This window comes from Mesoplodon mirus (genome assembly GCF_964341445.2).
Source record: "Mesoplodon mirus genome assembly, chromosome: 10".
In the NCBI taxonomy this organism is placed as follows: domain Eukaryota; kingdom Metazoa; phylum Chordata; class Mammalia; order Artiodactyla; family Ziphiidae; genus Mesoplodon; species Mesoplodon mirus.
Window position 1 is genome coordinate 50,856,261 of NC_138986.1, and position 20,543 is coordinate 50,876,803.

At 38.5% G+C, this 20,543-nt stretch overlaps 1 protein-coding gene across 4 annotated transcripts in view; it reads right to left on the reverse strand.

Annotated features, from left to right (window-relative positions):
• Positions 1-20,543, reverse strand: part of AFG1L (AFG1 like ATPase) — a 229,655-nt gene that overhangs the window by 141,933 nt on the left and 67,179 nt on the right. For 3 of the 4 annotated variants that reach the window (XM_082633942.1, XM_082633941.1, XM_082633940.1), the window contains exon 3: positions 4,558-4,609. The exons of the other annotated variant lie outside the window; for it this stretch is intronic. In XM_082633942.1, the coding sequence (XP_082490068.1) occupies positions 4,558-4,609 (52 nt within the window). The remainder of the gene's footprint in view (positions 1-4,557; positions 4,610-20,543) is intronic. 4 annotated transcript variants of the gene reach the window in all.

Sequence of the window (20,543 nt, forward strand, 5' to 3'; positions counted from 1 at the left end):
TCCCCTAAAATTTGACACAAGGCAAGGACATCCACTCTCATGACTTCTATTCAACATTGTACTGCATCCTAGCTAATGCAATGAGGCAAGAAAAAGAACTAGAAGGCATAGGAATTGTAAAGGAAAAAGTTAAATTGTCTTTATTCACAGATACGATTACATTCACAAAAAATCCTGAAGAAACTACCAAATAACCAGGAATTATCAGAGTTAATAATTGAATTCAGAAAGGTCATCCAAAAAATCCATTGATTCTATACACTAGCAGTGATCAACTGGAAATTTAAATGTTAACATCAATACCATTTGCAGTAAACTACACAGGAATAAATTTATCAAAAAATACGGCAAACCTCTGCACTACAAACTACAAAACACCACTGAGAGAAATTAAAGAAGATACTTTAGGGACCTCCCTGGTGGCGCAGTGGTTAAGAATCTGCCTGCTAACGCAGGGGACACGGGTTCGAGCCCTGGTCCAGGAGGATCCCACATGCCGCGGAGCAACTAAGCCCGTGCGCCACAACTACTGAGCCTGTGCTCTAGAGCCCGAGTGCCACAACTACTGCAGCCCACATGCCTAGAGCCCATGCTCCGCAACAAGAGAAGCCACTGCAATGAGAAGCCCGTGTATTGCAGCGAAGAGTTGCCCCCGCTCGCCGCAACTAGAGGAAGCCCGCGCGCAGCAACAGAGACCTAACGCAGCCAAAAATAAATAAATAAATAAATAAATAAATAAGATATTTTAAAATGAAGAAATATACCATGCTCATAGATTGGAATACTCAATATTTTAAGTTATCAATTCTCTGTAGACATTGCTCTATAGCTTCAACATAATCCCAATCAAAATCCCCGGATTTTTTTTTAAAGAAATGAACAAGCTTATTCTAAAATGAACACGGAAATGCAAAGACCACAGAATTGCCAAAATAATCTTGAAAAAGACAAAGTTGGAAGACTCACATCACACCACAGACATGCATCAGCAAAATCCGAGTTGTAGGAAATCTTACAGGACAAAGATGTTTATAAGTACCTATGTATATATATGTGTGTGGTGTGCACACAACCAAGCATATACTACCTCAGGATGTAAAATATATTACTTACTGTGAGTCATTTTCAAAAATGTTTCAAAGCCATTGCCACAGTTTGTAAGCTTTGGGTGAGCAAAGGCTGTGTCTGGTTTTATTCACCATTACATTTCCAGAAACAACAGACTGCCTGGCACAAGGCAAGTGCTCAACAAGCATTTGTCAAGTGACTGGAAGAATGAGGACAGATGCTGGAAAAAAGTAGGGAAGAAACCAGCACTAAATTTCACCTGCTTCATAACTTTGCTTTGGTCTCTACAGAATCCTAAATAAAACCTTGTAATTTTCTCAGGATAAGATTCTTACTAGGGGAGTCATTTATAAAACCTAAAAATCTTTTAAAGTCTAACTTTTAAGCCTATAGCTGGGAGCCAAAAAATGACTACTCGAGATCCCCCTCTAGTGGTGCCCTCTTCACAGCTGACCCCCTGCAGAAGGAGCTGGAAGTGGTATCCTCCACCACTGCCTCCCACCCGAGAAGAATTTTGCTTTCCAACTCCTAACCTCAAAAACAGTCTACCTTTCCACTGGTGAAATTATCAATGTGAGACAGGTAAGGTTAAACCAGGAGACAGCAAAAAAGGGACTGACATTCTCTTCTAATGTACGGGAGAAATCATTAACCCTGCCATCACCACTCATTCTGCTAGTTTAGAGCTGAAACCTTATAAGAAAGCCAGCTGTAGGGTAAGAATGAAGCCACAAAATACTACTACTGCAACTTTTGACTTCTGCATGAGATATGATAAGCATTTTATTAATGAAAACATTTCAAGATTGAACCATGATGATATCAATGCTCCTGGGGTTCCCGTATTGAGGGTCCATCTGAGTCAACCATCTCAACATACCTATGAAGATAGAGTAGAGTGAAGTGGGCATGACAGAGTCCAAGCCAAGGGCAGGAATAAGGAGAGGGAAAGGGATGCTATGAAACAGACATCTCTTTTCCACCAAGTCTCTTTAAAATTTAATATCTGTTTCCCAAGTCTAAAAAAGAAAAATAATAAAGAATAAGAACTTGTGAAGGCATTCTGAGGCTATTCTCCCAGCCAGCGAGCGACCCCAAAATGAGAATTTGACCCATCTTTTTTTTTTTTTTTTTTGCGGTACGCGGGCCTCTCACTGTTGTGGCCTCTCCCGTTGCGGCGCAGGCTCAGCGCCCAGCCGCTCTGCGGCACGCGGGATCCTCCCGGACCGGGGCGCGAGCCCGTGTCCCCTGCTTCGGCAGGCGGACTCTCAACCACTGCGCCACCAGGGAAGCCCCTTGACCCATCTTTTATTACCTATTTTGTAAGTATTCTAAACTAAACTGAGTATGGCCACCAAAATGTTCATCTCACTTCCTATTTCAGAATTCCTTTCTCTTCCCCTCTCTACATTATGAAGATGTTCCTAGCTAAAGATTGCCACACATCCAGCCTATGTGAATATCCCATGTTACACATCTTTTCTAATCCCTTCAAACATTCAGATAAATTACGTTTATTGTACCTCCTTCAATTTGTTAGAATATGGCTGTATTTTCCAAACTAAAAATACAACAACTTTCATAGTTTTTTTTTTTTTAAGTCCTTTTGTAGAAGTGGAAACAGTTGTGCCTTACTAACCATCTCCATTTATGGTTAAGTGGTTAAGGTAACAAGAGAAACAAAGATGCTGATTTTAGCAATGACAGAACATGAAAGTGAAGGTATAGGAAGTAAACGTTCTCCAAAGAGGCAAAAAATGAGAGATGACAACAGAATGAGATCTGCTAGCGGTGCCCAAAGGTGCAGACACATAAAACTGCTCAAGTACCTGGTATAAATTAGATTCTAAATAAGAAGCATACATTAGTCTCAAAAATACCAATTAGCCAATGAACTAAGAAAAAGAATAGTTTGAGCTTCTTTCACATTTTTAAAATCTGCAAGTTTGAAGAATCTCTATCATTCGCTTTTTAAATACTAACTAATTCCCTTTTTATTAGATTTGCTAAATCTATAAATGTAAAACAGGCATTTAGAGGCATTAGTAAACAAATCAGAAGAAGAGGGAGGACCCAGAAAAGAACAGTTTGATCTTTTTTTTTTTTGCGATATGCGGGCCTCTCACTGTTGTGGCCTCTCCTGTTGCGGAGCACAGGCTCCGGACGCGCAGGCTCAGTGGCCATGGCTCATGGGCCCAGCTGCTCCGCAGCATGTGGGATCCTCCCGGACCGGGGCACGAACCCATGTCCCCTGCATCGGCAGGCAGACTCTCAACCACTGCGCCACCAGGGAAGCCCCTGAACAGTTTGATCTTTAAGGCAGTATAACTACTTATTTAACTTCTATTATTTTTCTTACCCTAAAATTCTTATTAAGATAACGAACCTCTGCCACCACTTCCTCACAATGCAAATTTGTTGATCTCGTTACATTAAATGTGTATTTTGAGTATGTAAAGAACTGAATGACAAGCCATAAGGTCAGAGGAAGGAGGAGCCACCTTCATGACATCAGTGAAGGTGGGTAACCAGGGAGAGGTTTAAAACTGGAGAAAAAGATTTGATTGAAGGAAATAGAAACCAGAGACAGACAACTTCAGCAAGAATGAAGTCAGGGAAGAAGCAAGACGTTAACTGATTAGGAAAATCCAGAAAGTAAGTGACAGCTCATAAGGTTTCCAAGAAAATGTGAGTCTTTGTGCCCAGTGCATGGAAGTGGGAGACAAAGGAAATGTTACCACTCATACGTTAAGAACGTCTACTCAGGGACTTCCCTGGTGGCGCAGTGGTTAATAATCTGCCTGCCAATGCAGGGGACACGGGTTCGAGCCCTGGTCCAGGAAGATCCCACATGCCGCAGAGCAACTAAGCCCGTGCACCACAACTACTGGGCCTGTACTCTAGAGCCCATGAGCCACATCTACTGAGCCCGAGCGCCACAACTACTGAAGCCTATGCGCCTAGAGCCCGTGCTCCTCAACAAGAGAAGCCACCGCAATGAGAAGCCTGCGCACCACAACGAAGAGTAGCCCCTGCTCGCCGCAACTAGAGATAGTCCGCGCACAGCAACAAAGACCCAACGCAGCCAAAATAAGTAAGTAGATAAATTTAATTTTTTAAAAAAGTAAAAACAAACAGCTTATTTTTTTTAAGTTATTAACCTGAGTCAAATAGCACTGAGCAATGAGATTCTGGTTTATCTAATAACCTATCTAGAAATGACTTCCTTCCCTGAGATCAACTCACTTTATACATTAAATAATGTTTGCACCCTAACATGCTAACTAATCCTGCCTTCCACTGCAGTCACCCTATGAGAAATAAAAGTAAAAACGAAGATAACTGCACTCCTCTCCTCTCTCCTATTTTACCTCACCTCATCCTGTTCCTGCTGGTAGTGTACTGAGGGATAGAAATGGAAGTTACCCCTGAGTGAAAGCTGGGAAACTTTTTGTTTGGGCCACTTAAAACTTATTTTAACACACTTACCAACATCTCCATAAACATACAGGCCCCTTGGAGGTTTGCTCCTTGAAAAAAGCTGCAAATTAAGAACAAATTATAAATCTCCAACATGGAAATAATCGAATATCATCATATACATAGTGTTCCTAACCGTGCTATATATACAGGACTGAAATGGGCTACTGCACACAATAAGTACAAAAAACTTTATGTAAAAGGCTATGAAGCCCCACTTAGGTTTTAATATAGGAGGCAAGAATCATAGTAGCTCAGAGCAACGCTCTGAAGTCACACAACTTAAGTTTACATCCACTTCACAATTTACTAACCATGTAATCTTCCCCCTCTTTCCCAAATGGGCTCCCCAAACAACGACAGCCTAGCTCATTCCCAGCAAACAAGAGATCAGAAGACTTTTTCTGAAGAAAGTGAATGGTTTCCAGAAATAAAGGCCCAAAGGCATCTAGTGTGGGTTTCTCCCAAAGAAAGAACTGGGTCCCTATCAGATCACCTTACAGTAAAGCATACTAGTCAACAAACCTCTTAAGATGGAGCCTTCAATCAGCTCATTAGTATCTGAAAAGACTCTAAAACGAATTGACAGCCAAGAATCAACAGAAATTTGAAAAAAAACCCAAAAAAACTCCCATTATGAAAGTTGGAGACCACAGCAAATACACAGGGGGCAAAAAACTCCAAGGAGGGCTTCCCTGGTGGCGCAGTGGTTGAGAGTCCGCCTGCCGATGCAGGGGACACGGGTTCGTGCCCCAGTCCGGAAAGATCCCACATGCCGCGGAGCGGCTGGGCCCGTGAGCCATGGCCGCTGTGCCTGCGCGTCTGGAGCCTGTGCTCCGCAACGGGAGAGGTCACAACAATGAGAGGCCCGCGTACCGCAAAAAAAAAAAAAAAAAAAAAAAAAAACTCCAAGGAAACAGAGACTACACAGACAGCAAAAGGAAACTTCAAAATAAAACTGTAAGCAATATAATTAATATGCTGAGGAAAATGAAAGAAGTTATTAAAACTATAAAGCAAGAACAAAATGCAATTTTTAAAAGGAATATTAAGAACAAAAGAGAGTACTTTGAAATTTAACAAATGGTAGCAGAAACAAAATTCCAGAAAAGGGATTAGAAGATAGGCTTGAGGAAATGTTAAAGAAATACAACAAATAAACAATAACAATGAAAGATGGAAAATATAAGAAAATTACAGGATTAATTCAGGAGGTCCAATATCTGACCAAAAGGAATTCCAGAAAGAGAAAACAGAGAAAAAAGAGAGGAGGAAATTACCTAAGATTTTTCTCAGATCTGAAGGATGAAATTTCAAGATTGGGAGGACAGATTACATAAGTGTCCAACATAATGAGGGAAATAAGACCCATACCAAGTCACAGTCCTGAAATTTCAGACCCAGGGATATAAAGGAAATCCTACAAACGTCCAAGGTGGCAGTGGGGTGAGCGTTCAGGGGGAAAGGTGGCGGGGGGCGGGGGGCTGGAGACAGGTCACAAACAACCGATAAGAACTTGAATAAAGTTTGAGGGACAGTGATTTCCAATCTAATCCATCCAATCTAACCATCAAGTGTGAAAATGGGAAACTGATATTCCATACATACAGGGTCTCAAAAAACCCTCCCCAACAGAAATAGGAACACCTAGGCTCCATGAAACACAGAGGATCCTGGGGAGAATGTCCTGGTAAGATGGAGGGCTGCACTCTAGAACCACAGTGGCACAAGGAGGACAAGAAAGCAATCAAGTCCAGAGCAAAACAGGAGGATGGAGGCCTCAAAGGAAGAAACAAAATGGAACTTCTCTTTGCCTGATATTATTATCAACCCAAATTACCTTCCTGAATTTTGATCCACTTAGAAGAGTAACCGTCAAATTCTATGACAGTTCCTAGACACCTGTGCAAAAACCAAGGTGAGCCAGAGCTGAGAGAGTTCAGAAAGGGTAAAAGCAGAAAGAAGCGAAGGTTATGCCACTTAGCACCAACCAGAGCAATCAATATTTTGACAGAGAACGTTTTCAAAAGCTAGACTTCAGGATCCACTACCTAATGCTTTTGTTTTTTAATCTGTGGATTCACTCCAGCATGCCTCAGAAACCTCTCTCGCTTTCCTGTCCCTCAGCTTTCTCTATAAATCCAGCCTCTGACTCTAGCACGCCCCTTCCAAAAGAATCTTCACCATGGTTTAGGCAAAAGGATCTTCTTTGCTTTGATTCTGCCAGGTGGATGCCTTCCCTGTGTTCCTCTGCACATTAACTCTCCATCTATTCTTAAGTCTCAACTGAAAACAGATGCCACTCCTTCCAAAACCTCTTAATTTGTCTTGCTGTAATATCTTATATGAACCAGTCTTGTACATTGGTTATTCTATTTTCAATTTGCCAGAAAAAAAGCATCATGCTCCTCAATAATTTTAAAACAGCTTCAAATTAGAAAACTTACATACAACCTAATAATCTCTAAGTATATTCTATGTATTAGAAATCTTTTGAAAGCAACTTTTTGCATAAGGTAACTGGAAATGTTATAGCAATTCTTCACATCACATTTTGTAGAAACAGTCCAGGATCTAGTCATGATATAATCAACATATGCTGAATCAATGAAGTTCAAGCCAAAAATTTAACAAAGATGGGGGAAAAAGATGGCATGGGAAGAGCTCAATGCTGCTAAAAAAAAAAAAAAAATCACTTGGGCCTATCTTCTGTTTTACCCAAACTCAATGTATTTTTGAAAGAGCACTTTGGCAAATATTACAGTACATTATCTATTACATATATAATTTATTTTATATTTTATGGCAATATTTAGAAGATGATAAAGAGATACGGTTATAGAGAATCAAAGGAAAAGATTCTCAAACATCTGAGATCACAAATATCTCGTATGGCATAAATACTGCTTAAGAAGCAGATTTTACTCCAAATAAATTGATAAACACAATGGATAATCCTCTCACAATAAATGTTAGACATCATCTATCTAAACTATGTTATATACACTCCAAGTATTTTCACTTGGAGAGGCAGGTTAGTTTTCTCCCCATAAAATTTCAGTCTTCCAAAAATTATTGAAATTATTTCAAAGGATTTAAAAATCTATATATTAAGAGGAAAATCAGAGGATTGAATGGAGAACAGTAAGACTATTTAGAAGGCTGTAAAATGGGTTCTAAAGAAGTTTTTTAATTCTTTATTCATAGTGGTCAATTCAGGGAGAGTTAGGTTCACACAGTTTTCTTCAAAATAACTACACAGGCACCCACATAATTTACATGCTCCTAATTTACATTTTCTCACAATTTACCCTATTTTTCAGGTCCATTAAGTTTCCTTTCCCAATGTTTTAATTTCCTGTAATGTGTTCCTATGTCTCAGAGCACCCCACCCTGGCATAGTTCCTGGGTGCTGGGGTTCTACATGTGCTCCCATCCTCCACAAGCCTCCTTCATCCTGCTCTCTACCCTAGGGGGCAACCTTGCTGGCTGGCTGGCTGCTAGCTGGGTTCAGTCCCTGGGAGGCACTACTTGCAGGAGATAGGAGGGAGGGGGTGGAGAGAAATCCGGGTCATTCTCTCCCGTTGCTTCCCTGCTTCAGTGCTGTGTCTCTAGCAGAGCTGCATCCCTCCATAATCATTAGGTCCTCATGCCACAGCTACAGCTCTCTGCAGGCTCCTCCTTCACTCCTTCATCCTTTGTTTGCTGCCTTAGGCTTGCCCTGCCCATGACTCTCTAAGTCATCTCTTGATTCAGTCTTTAAAGTGCTGTGAACAGTTTCCTGACAGCACTCTGATATATGCCCAACCTCTAAAATACACACACTTAACACTGACTAGACAAAGACCTGAAGATCTGAACATGAATAAGTTTCTCTAGTGACCAGTTGTAAGATTTGTCATGTTACTTATATCTTAGGGAATTTGTGAAGTAGGATGATGACACCTTCTCTAATGTGTTTTTGATAAGGATCCAGTGATACTGTATTACAGATTGTGCAGATGGTAAGCTTAAGGATGATGTTGGAAGACAGTGGAAAGCTATCACCTACTTCCACTAAGCATAAAAGATATAAGGAAAGAGTATTAGAGTTGAACTCAAAAGATCTGGGTACAAATTCTGGTTCGGCTACTTATTAGCTATGTGACTCTGGGTAAGCCACATCAACTCTAAAACGAGCCATTTCCTTATCTGTTGGGTGCAGGACACAGCACTGGGGAGTTCCCACTCACTGCCCACCTCTGCACACCTAATCACAAGGCCCACTCACTCATGCTGAAGACTGTAAACTTCATGTACTGATACCTGCTTCTATTCAAACCTATGGACCACGAAGAAGAAACATCGCACCCTTTGACACACCCTTCTCAAAGATCTGAACAACATTAATGTACACTTAAGCTATTTTATATCTATACAAACTCTACCAAACAAATCAGGAATACATTCAAGAACATGGAGCACATTTTCAAATACTGTGCGTATTCCAAGCCATAAAGGAAACCTCAATAAACTCCAAAGAATCACTGTACTCCAACCAAAATGGAATAAAATTAGAAATAAATGATGGAAGGATAGCTAAAAATAGAAAAATCTCATACTAAGATATTGACTTTCCCTCACATTCCCTCACGTCCACCCAGACTTCTGGGATTGCAATTTCATATAGGAAGTGGAAGGAGGTCCAACCCAATGCCTTCTCTTTATAAAGATGTAGACGTTTGCTGAAAGTGATAGGGGAAGTGTAGTTCAGCTTGAAGGGAGCTAAGAAGGCTCTAGAGAATCGTTACAGAGAAGAGTGAACTAACCAGCGAAACAGATTTGTTGACAAAATGGAGGGACACGCCTCAGGGCTTTCAGGTTGTTCTCAACAATCTTCTATACCTGTGCAGTAGCCATGTCCTTTAGGTGAGAATGATCCCACTCCCAGCTCTATCCTCCACAACCAGATGAGGGGTTCAAGGGTGAGCTTATGACTAAGTTCAGTCAAGCAGAGTTCTGTTGTTCAACTCTAGGTGAAAGAGAAGCTCTAGTCTTCTGGGCAGTATGCTGTGTAGACGTGATGCTAGTTTGCTACTTTGAGATAAGCCAAGCTGAACACAAAGCCAAAATAATCAAGAGGACAAGATCAAGAAGATCTCCAAGTAAGTAATGGAGTCAGGGGCCTAATACACTGCAGCTGAAGCATACTTAACCCTGGACTTCTACATAAGCCAATGATTACTTGTATTATTTAACCTAGTTTTAGTTGGGTTTTCTGTTATTCGCAACTGAAAGCATTCTAACTGATGTCATAATATATTTTACTAGGCCATATTAATGGTTTGATATAAGTATTTATAAAAGTATCTGAAAGTATCTATTCTTAAGAGAGAGCTATAGTAATCAAAACAGTATGGTACTGGTATTAAAACAGACACACAGATCAATGGAACAGAACAGAGAGCCCAGAAATAAATCCACACATATATGATTAATTAATTTATATCAAAGGAGGCAAGGGTATACAAAGGAGCCAAGGGTATATAAAGGAGCCAAGATTCAAGGATAGTTTCTTCAATAAACAGTGTTGGGAAAACTGGACAGCCACATGAAAAAAAAAAAGAAACTGGACCACTACTTATATCATACACAAAAACCAACTCAAAATGGATTATAGACTTGAACATAAGACCTGAAACCATAAAACTCCTAAAAGAAAACACAGGTGGTGAGCTGCTTGACACTGGTCTTAGCAATGACTTTTTGGATTTGATATCAAAAGCAAAGGCAACAAGAGCAAAAATAAACAAATGGGACTTTATCAAGCTAAAAAGCAAAACAATCAACAAAATGAAAAGGCAACCTACCAAATGAGAAAAAATATTTTCAAATCATATGTGATAAAGGGTTAGTATCTAAAATACACAAAGAACTCATACAACTCAACAGCAAGAAAACAATCCAAGATGGTCAGAAAATCTGAACAGACATTCTTTCCAAAGAAGTCATACACATGGCTAAAAGGCACGTGAAAAGATGCTCAACATCAGTAATCATCAGAAAATTAAATCAAAACCACGAGATATCATCTCACATCTGTTAGAATGGCTACTACCAAAAAAACAAGAAATAAGTGTTGGTGAGGATGTGGAGAAAGAGAACCCTCATGCACTGTTGGTAGGAATGTAAATTGGTGCAGCCACTATGGAAAACAGTATGGAGGTTCCTCAAAAAGTTAAAAACAGGGCTTCCCTGGTGGCGCAGTGGTTGAGAGTCCGCCTGCCGATGCAGGGGACACGGGTTTGAGCTCTGGTCTGGGAGGATCCCACATGCCGCGGAGCGGCTGGGCCCGTGAGCCATGGCCGCTGAGCCTGCGTGTCCGGAGCCTGTGCTCCGCAATGGGAGAGGCCACAACAGTGGGAGGCCCGCATACCACAAAAAAAAAAAAAAAAAAAAAGTTAAAAACAGAACTACCATATGATCTAGCAATTCCACTTCTGGAAATTTATCCAAATGAAAACACTAGCTCAAAAAGATATCTGCAACTCCTTTTTCATTGCAGCATCATTTACAATAGCCAAAACATGGAAACAACTTAAGTGTTATACACACACACAATGTAAATTATTCAACCATTAAAAAAGAAAGAAATCCACATTTGTGACAAATTGATGGATACTGAGGACATTATGCTATGAGAAATAAATCAGACAGAGAAAGGCAACGTATGAACTCACTTATATGTGGAATCTAAAAAAAAAAAAAACTAAACTCATAAGTATCTAGTCAAGAGAGTATGTCAAGTTTAGGGGACTTACTATAATAAGTATTACAATACTATATACTAAATCAAAAGGGAGGATAATAAGAAAAGCAGATGTCAGAAAAATGTCATGAAATTTTTTTAAATGATATGAATAAATTGCCAATTGTCCAATAAGGAAATGTGCTGATGTCACAAGTGTTTGGGGTCCTAGTTGTTATGCATTTAGTGATGCACTCCAAACCACTAAGTTTAATAAAAATTTATTATTTGAATTTTATATACATAAAAGCCCACTTCCACACAGAGAATCTTTTGAACGTGAGGATTATATTTTTTAAAGTAAATATGTGATAATTATTCTATCAAAATTTTATTAGACAAAGTCAAATGTAAAACATGATTACTGGATTCAAACACACACACAGTTAAAAGAACATTTGGGGGACAACTGAAGAAATCTGAATATGGGCTTCATATTTAGGATTGCCAGATAAAATACAGGATGCCAGTTAAATTTGAATTTCACACTGATATCAAATAATTTTTTAGTACATGTATGTCCTAAATATTGCATGGTACATATATATACTAAAAAACTATTCATTATTTATCTGAAATTCAGGTTTATCTGGACATCCTGTATTTTTGTTTGCTAAATCGGGTGGCCCTATTTTAGATATCATTACATCAATGTTAAGTTTCTTGGGTGTGATAATGGTAATATAGTTATTCAGGAAAAGGTCCTTGTTAGGAGATACATAATTATGTTTTTAGAGGTCAAGTGTTATGATATTACAACTTACTTTCAGATGATTAAAGAAAAAATTTTGAGAGAGAGAGAAAAAAAAATGTGGCAAAATGTTAACCATTAGTGGTTTTAAGTGTACTGTTGAAATTTTTCAAAATAAAAAGTTGAGAAAAACAAAACAAAATTTGGTAAGGTGATTAATTACTGTATTACTTTTACTTTTGAACTAAGTCTAAAATTATTCTAAAAATATCTACATATTTGCATTTAGACAATTGCTTTCAAAACTATTCCTTTAACTTCTGCAAAGTAAACATTTGCCATCCATCATTCCAAATATTTTGATTTAATCATTCTAACTTTATCCTTTGTTCCTTATGATATTAAAATTCTAGCATTAAAAATAATCCAAGGTGGGCTTCCCTGGTGGCGCAGTGGTTGAGAGTCCGCCTGCCGATGCAGGGGACACGGGTTCGTGCCCCGGTCTGGGAAGATCCCACATGCTGCGGAGTGGCTAGGCCCGTGAGCCATGGCCACTGAGCCTGCACATCCGGAGCCTGTGCTCCTCAATGGGAGAGGCCACAACAGTGAGAGGCCCGCGTACAGCAAAAAAAAAAAAAAAAAAAAAAAAAAATCCAAGGTGATTCTCATCAAAGTTATAAATTAAAACAGCATGTCCTCCACCTTTCTGGGTTACTGTCTACCTGTTGGTCAAGTATAATTTCCATTAGGACAATTAGATAATAAGGGTGATGCTTTAAAATAAAGAGTTGGTTTCAATTTGTTTAAAATGCAGGAATACTCCTTTTCCTGTTTCTCCCTACTCCCCTCACCATTCCATTACTAACTCCTAAAATGACAGACAGTGATTCCAGCTGGAATACTGAGCATAATTACATCTTTTAAAAACAAGCATTATATCATTCTCAACATAGACCACTGTTTAATAAAAATAGATCACTTCAGGTTTCTAAGAAGATCATTAAAACTAAAGAACTGAACTATATGTTAGCACCCACAAATTCTCTTTAAATGAAAATCTTTTTTTAAATACTATCAGCTGATTTGCAAAAGAACCCTTGTAACCTAAAGTACACCAATTTGTTCAGTTTACTAGTATAATTAAGCCTTTTAAGTACCTAAATAACTAACAAGTGTGGGGGGCAGAGTTTAAACCTCTACAACTAGCATAAGAAATGGCTCAATTTCTGATTATAACAGAATTTGAAGACGCAAATGACTTTTTAATGTTGCATGCATTCAAGCAACAAGCATTTCTAAGTGCCTATGCGTGTCAGTGGGAGACAAATGACAGGAGGCAATTTCTTCGGCAATTCCTTCCAGTTCACTCACTCCTAACTGATATTCGAATTCTGGACTAGCTTAGGTGAAGATAAGCTAGGTGTAACCTACTCTAGTCCACCACTTTTTCAGAGGGATGTCCAGAACTTAAGCATAATTCTCAAACCTACCTGGAGTTTATCAAAAGAAGGATGTGGAAAATATTCCTCAGTCTGAACCTAGTTGAGGTTCTGAATTTGAGGGATTAAAGTGGCCTTTCAGGCTTCTCCTGGATTTTCAGAGAACTGACACTATGGAGGAAATGAGAACACAAACATGTCCACAGAGAAGCAAGTGAATATAAAAACTCACAGAGGGCTTCCCTGGTGGTGCAGTGGTTAAGAATCCACCTGCCAATGCAGGAGACACGGGTGTGAGCCCTGGTCTGGGAAGATCCCACATGCCGTGGAGCAACTAAGCCCCTGCGCCACAACTACTGAGCCTGCGCTCTAGAGCCCGCAAGCCACAACTACTGAGCCCATGTGCCACAACTACTGAAGCCTGTGTGCCTAAAGCCCATGCTCCAGAACAAGAGAAGCCACGACAATGAGAAGCCCACGCACTGCAACGAAGAGTAGCCCCTGCTCACCGCAACTAGAGAAAGCCCGTGCACAGCAACGAAGACCCAACGCAACCAATAAATAAATTAATTATTTTTTAAAAAAAAACAAAAAAACTCACAGAGACACCTATGCTCTCACACAGACATATGGATAGGCTCACGGCCACCAGGACAACTGCCTTCAGAGTCAGCAGAGAATTATTTTGTGAATCTTCAGTGATTGCTTTGTTATTCATTCAAATCTTTTTTTTTTCATTTTTTATTAATCTCCTAAAGGACAAGAAGACACTTGGCTAATTATTTCCCCGGTATGTAAAATGGACACATTACCTGGAAAAGACAAACTCTGCTGAACATGGAGTAAGATTAAGTCCAATGTACATAGAACTCAGAAACATGTGGCATTCATGAAAAAGATTTAAGGCCAAGAAAACTCAGCTCATGAGATTTCAGAAAGTGGAAAGAAGTTTCATCGCTAAAAACCTCTTACTAAGATATTCCCTATGTCTTGCTGAGTACTTTTTGAGCTAATAATACCCCTTCCTCACTCAGTCTATTTGTAAGAAGCAAATGCTGAACTAGTAGAGTCTAGAATTATATTATCAGGAAAAGTTATAATTTCCTCAAAATTATTTTCTTAAATCAACTAACCTGTTGAAATATCTCACAGTTACACTTAAAAATACTTTTATTATGGAATATTATAAACATGCTAAATTGGAGAAAATATTGAATACCTGGTTACCTGCCACTCAGCTTTATCAAATCTTTATATTTTGAAATATTTATTCCAAAATTTAATAACACATTAGATAGAGTTGAAGCCCCCCCTTTGTTCCCTTCTTGCTCAGAGTTAACAATCCTGATTTTGAAGTTTATCATCTCAACATTCCATTTTAAAAATATGTTCTGATTTACTTATCTATTTTTGTGGCATCTGCTAGTTATCACCCCAAAACAGACTCTTCTTTGTCCATTTTTCTACTAAGTTGTTTGATTTTTTTTCTATTTTTGGTAGGAGTTCTTTATATATTCTAGATATATATAGTCAATTATTATAGTCAATCTATTAGTCAATTATTTTTGATGCAAATATTTTCTCCCAGTCTGTGGTCTGCCTTTTCACCTTTCTATGGTGCTTACTGTTGACTAGAAGTTTTAAATTTTAGTAGAGTCAAGTGTTTCCAACTTTACCTTTATAATTTAAACTTTCATATCTTGTATAAGAGAGTCTTCCTTTCCCCAGGTTCACAAAGATAATCCTCTATATTTTCTTCAAGAAGTTTTAAAATTTCACTTTAAACTTAGAACACTGACTCTATGGAATTTATGTTTATGTTCAGAGAGGTAGGTACCTAATTTTATTTTACTTTTCACAAAGATCATCAATTGTCTCATCCCTGTTTACTGACTAGACCATCTTTTTCCCACTGATTTTCAGTGTCAACTCAATGGTACATCAAGTCTCCATGTATGTTCTAGACTTTCTGTTTTGTTCCATTTGTCTGTTTGTCTATATAATAAATCAGTGAATAGTTCTGTTGACTAGAGGCAGGTATACATAAAGGGAAGTAATGGAAAATCAGATTGGAAAGCTAGACTAAGTACAGTTCCAAGAGAGCCCTGAATACTATTAATGGTCTCCCATCAGCCCTCAAATCTAGTCAGGAAGCAGTCATCCATCTACAGCAGGGGTCGGCAAATTATGGCCTATAGGCTAAATCCAGTCCAATATCTGTTTTTCTAAATAAATATTTATCAGAATACATTTATTTTTTAACTATCCATGGCTACTCTGACTACAATGGCAGAACTGAATAGCTGTGACAGAGATCATATGCCCCCCTAACCCTAAAAGATTTCCTACATGGTCCTTTACAGAAAATATTTGCCAACCCCTGATCTAGAAACCTGACCAAAATCTCAGCATAGATTCCGTGGCTCTAATGCCTAGTTATGGCCTACATAATTCTGCTGCCATAACCAAAGTAGTCAGTTTTGGCAGACAATGACAGATAAAATTCCTATCTCAGACATTATAAAATAGGGCTATACCCCTTTTCTTTAAATTTATTTTAAGGAATTTATAAAAGTCATTCTCATCTGGCAAGTGGCGGGGGGAGAACTGGATGAAGGTGGTCAAAAAGTACAAACTTCTAGTTATAAGATAAATAACAGGGATGTAATGTACAACATGATTAATATAATTAACACTCATGCATGTTATATGTGAAAGTTGTTAGGAGAGTGAATCCTAAGAGTTCTCATCACAAGAAAAAAGTATTTTTTTCTTTCTCTTTTATTTTGTATCTACAGGAGATGATGGATATTCACTGGACTTATGTGGTAATCATTTCATGATGCATGTAAGTCAGATCAGTATGCTCTATACCTTAATTATACAGTGCTATATATCAAATATATCTAAATAAAACTGGAAGAAAAAACTCAAAAAAAAAGACATTCTCATGTACATTGATGGCATAATTTTACCTTCAGAACCATGACAAAACTTAAAATGTAATTGGATACGTTTGTTAATTATTCTGGAGACTGAAGCAGGACCATTACACTCTCTCAAATTTCAGACTTTAAATGAGCCGTTGGCATGTGTTAGTTCTCAAAAAACAATGCAGTTTGACTCACTTCCTTACAAATAATGTCGTCATTGGGTTAGGATGTAACCTTTTGTTTCGGCTTTCATAAAAATTTGATACAAGAAAATATTCATCTAAAAATATTTCTGGTCTTTAATAAAGCTGTAGCTATAGATGTCTATTTCATACTCAATGTTGCTTATGATGTTCTGAAGGATAAATTACCAGGAAACAGGGAGGCTTTACCTAAATCACATTGCTCAACCTACTTCACCTATAGGAAATGCCAATTCTAAGAAGAGGAACGGAGAGTATAAGTGCTCACTTCCTTAGCTGGGGGAGAGAAGGGAGGAACTGAGGAAAAGGCAGCAAACTGCCTAGTCTTGGATAAATAACTGAAGGGACCCAGATAATAGGCCTCCTGCATCTCCTGAGAGAAAATTCCACAGCCCAGCATTCCAGGTATCCTATTCATGGCCTCCAGATGCTAGAAGCCAGATCACAGAAAGCACCAAGACCTTAGATTAGCTGGATTCAAGGCAGCGCAGGTCGTCTCTACCTGCTATATGCATTGTTCTTGGCAGAGTGAGGAGAGGTATCCAAATAAAAGACCATAGGTTGTAAAAGGAAGTTTGAAATAATAATTTCTCATCAGGGAAAAGCAAAATTATTTTGTGAAGATCAGGAGAAAAGGAAAAGGAATTTTGTTCCCGACTCCTCTTCCCAATTCCCAGGTCTCTCTGGCTATGGTTTCTCCTCCCCAGAGATGAAAAAACCTGGCTGCCTGTATACACCTGATTAATGGAAACAGAGATTTTCAGAGTAGCTCCACACTCTTTAATTCTCTCCCTCCATGACTCTAGAAATGCTTGATTTGGCTGTGTAAAACTAATTCTAGTTATACTGATTTACATGAACTACTTACTTACCATTTATGCCTAATTACCTCACAGCACAATAACAATTATGCATATATTAAATGTGTCAGATTAACCTGGCTGTATGTTTTATTTGATAACAAAAGTAAAGTGTTCATAAATGCTTATTCTTCATAGTTTGTTGCTCATATAGCATAGTCATCGGCTCATAACTTTTTCAAATTTTTACTAGAGAAAACATTTTTATGTAGGTAGGTGAAAGCAGCCTAATAGTCTGCCACCAATTTTTTCTCACTGACTAATAATTCTGGCATTTTGTGAAGAAGATGCATTTTATTCTAACATTATGGCTTACCCTTACAGAAAGTTTCTTAGGAGTACAATTTTTTTTAACAAGTCCACCAAAATGAATATTTAAACATCTGCATCAAAAACAAAATCAAATGCCCATATATGCTAACTGAAATAAGTCAGACAAAGACAATACTGTATGTTCTCACTTACACGCAGAATTTTAAAAAAGCGTAATTCATAGGATGGTGGTTACCATGGGCTGTGGGGTAGGGGAAATGGTGAAATACTGGTCAAAGGGTACAAACTCTGAGCTATAATATGAATAAGTTCTGGGAATCATGGTGACTATAATTAATAATACAGTATTATATACTTGAAAGTCATTAAAAGAGTAGATCTTAAATGTTTTTACCACAAAGAGAAACAGGATATAGGTGTTAACTAACTTTATTATGGTAATCATTTTGCAATGTATACAGGTATCAAATCATCACATTGCACACCTTAAACTTACATAAGTTATCTGTCAATAATATCTCAATAAAGCTGGGGGAAAAATCAAATGTCCATGAAATTATAAACCCTATTTACCAAAATCAAGAACTCTACATACTAACAAAGTTCTACTGCTGGAAAACCTAACAGTCCAAAGCTTCCTTCTCTGATAATCAGCATATCAGTCTTTTTTTTTTTTTTTTTTTTGTGGTACGTGGGCCTCTCAACTGTTGTGGCCTCTCCCATTGCGCAGCACAGGCTCCGGATGCGCAGGCTCAGCGGCCATGGCTCACGGGCCCAGCCACTCCACGGTATGTGGGATCTTCCTGGGCCAGGGCACGAACCCGTGTCCCCTGAATCGGCAGGCGGACTCTCAACCACTGCGCCACCAGGGAAGCCCATCATATCAGTCTTTATTTTTAGAAGAAGTAGGTCTGTGGCACCTTTAGAATCTTCAAAACTAAAGCTTTCATATATGTTTTATTCAAATTACATTTGATATTTGGACCTTTTTCAATGTTTGAAAAACATTGAAAAACAATGATTTGGTGGGCTTAAGAAACTACAGGACAAATACTATCATAAAGAGATGTCAATCCATTTACTAAACATTCATTCACATATGCATTGGGATTTAACAAATATAAGCTTTCATTAGACACGTGTGAAACTACCTGACTTGTCAAATTTCCTCCTTACATAAGAATTACCCAATAAAACCAGGGCCGCTAGATAGAAAGTACTGCATTTACTTACTGCTAAATAGCTATCTATTTACTAGGCAAATCCAGCATAGCCAATTTATAAATCAAAGGTGGAAGTATGGGAAAATACCCTTAAGAAGAGCCAAATAATAATTTTAAAGAAAAAAACCAGGTTGTTGAATTGGCAACCAGATAAGTTAATTTAAGGAATATTTTATTAAGGAATGGAAGTTCACCAACCCCTGTAAGATGAGCCCTAGGGATGATACAGAGTGGGCAGGAGGAAAAGGACTGTATTTCCAAAAGGGAGAGGGCTAGAAAGGGAATAAGATACAACAGTCATGACAGAAATTTAACTTTCAGATAACAAAAAAAAATCTGGTAAGTAAAACATCTTGTTTCCTGGCTATGACACGTAACAAAGTTGTTATTTTATTTGGAAGACCTCCGGTATTGCAAACTATAATTAGGTATGCAGTACCTAAGCAATCTGTATTTTCCAAACTTTTTGCTTCTTGACTCACCCATCAACTTTTGGAAACACAGGAAAAAGAGAAAAGGTTGGCCATCAAAAGGGATAATTCATCATTATTTCCCATAACCATTGTTCTGGATTAGCTAACACACTCTGGCTCCCACACTCACAGTCTACTTCTGAGGGAAACCGCCCTGCTCACGGGAGCCCTGGATGGCACCTTATACAGAGATCCAATCTTTGTGTGGACTAGCAGCCTCTGGATAACTGGTGTGAAAGCTCTGCCCAAACAGGGATGAAGTGTTTGGGTGGACTGTCAGATTTTTACTCAGGAATTTAAACCACGGATACAGGAAAAGAACTGAGAAGCTGGTAGAATGAACAGAAGCGGGTAAGGGCATGGGGAAAAGGAACAAAGAGTAAGCAGGTTATGTGAATGGCAGGGTTCTGGAGAATCAATGGGTACCTCCTACTACAAGTCATCAAAGCTTTCAGAGCCGCTGATACTGCTGAAAGCTGGCACAGGCTCTGTGAGGCCTGGCTGAGCGATGGAGATACTCTTCATTGCTATTTTCTTATGTAATCTTATTCTACATCTCCATTTCTCTCTCAAACCTAAATAATTCTCTATTCCTTTTAACCAAAAGACATTAACACAATGGCAGCCTTTTTCTTATATAAAAATAAAACTGTTTCATTACATTCTGAAGTGCTTTTTAAAACGTAAAATTACTTTCAGTAGAGTTTTTAAATAAAGTTCTACTAACATATTGTTATACAATACCTTTCTTATAAAGATCTTATAATAAAAGAATATTTGTGTAGCGGGGTGGGGGGAGGAGGTTTGGTCAGTCAGTTAAAGGAAAAGTAGTTTCTTAGGTTGAACAATATTCTAACTCTTATAACTATTAATACCCCTCACGATTTGAGGATGACACCACTGATGACAATGGCTTCTACAGCAGGATAAGGAATGGGAGTTTTCCTGGTGTCTCAGAATTTCAGCAAAAACTCAAAGCTGAGGACAAGGGGAGACAGGTCCCCCTACACGCTAAAGAGAGGCACTAATTGTATCCATGCAGGAATTACTTAAAAAGAGGAAAAAAAAAAAAGTCAAAAAACAGCCCTAGGGCTTCCCTGGTGGCGCAGTGGT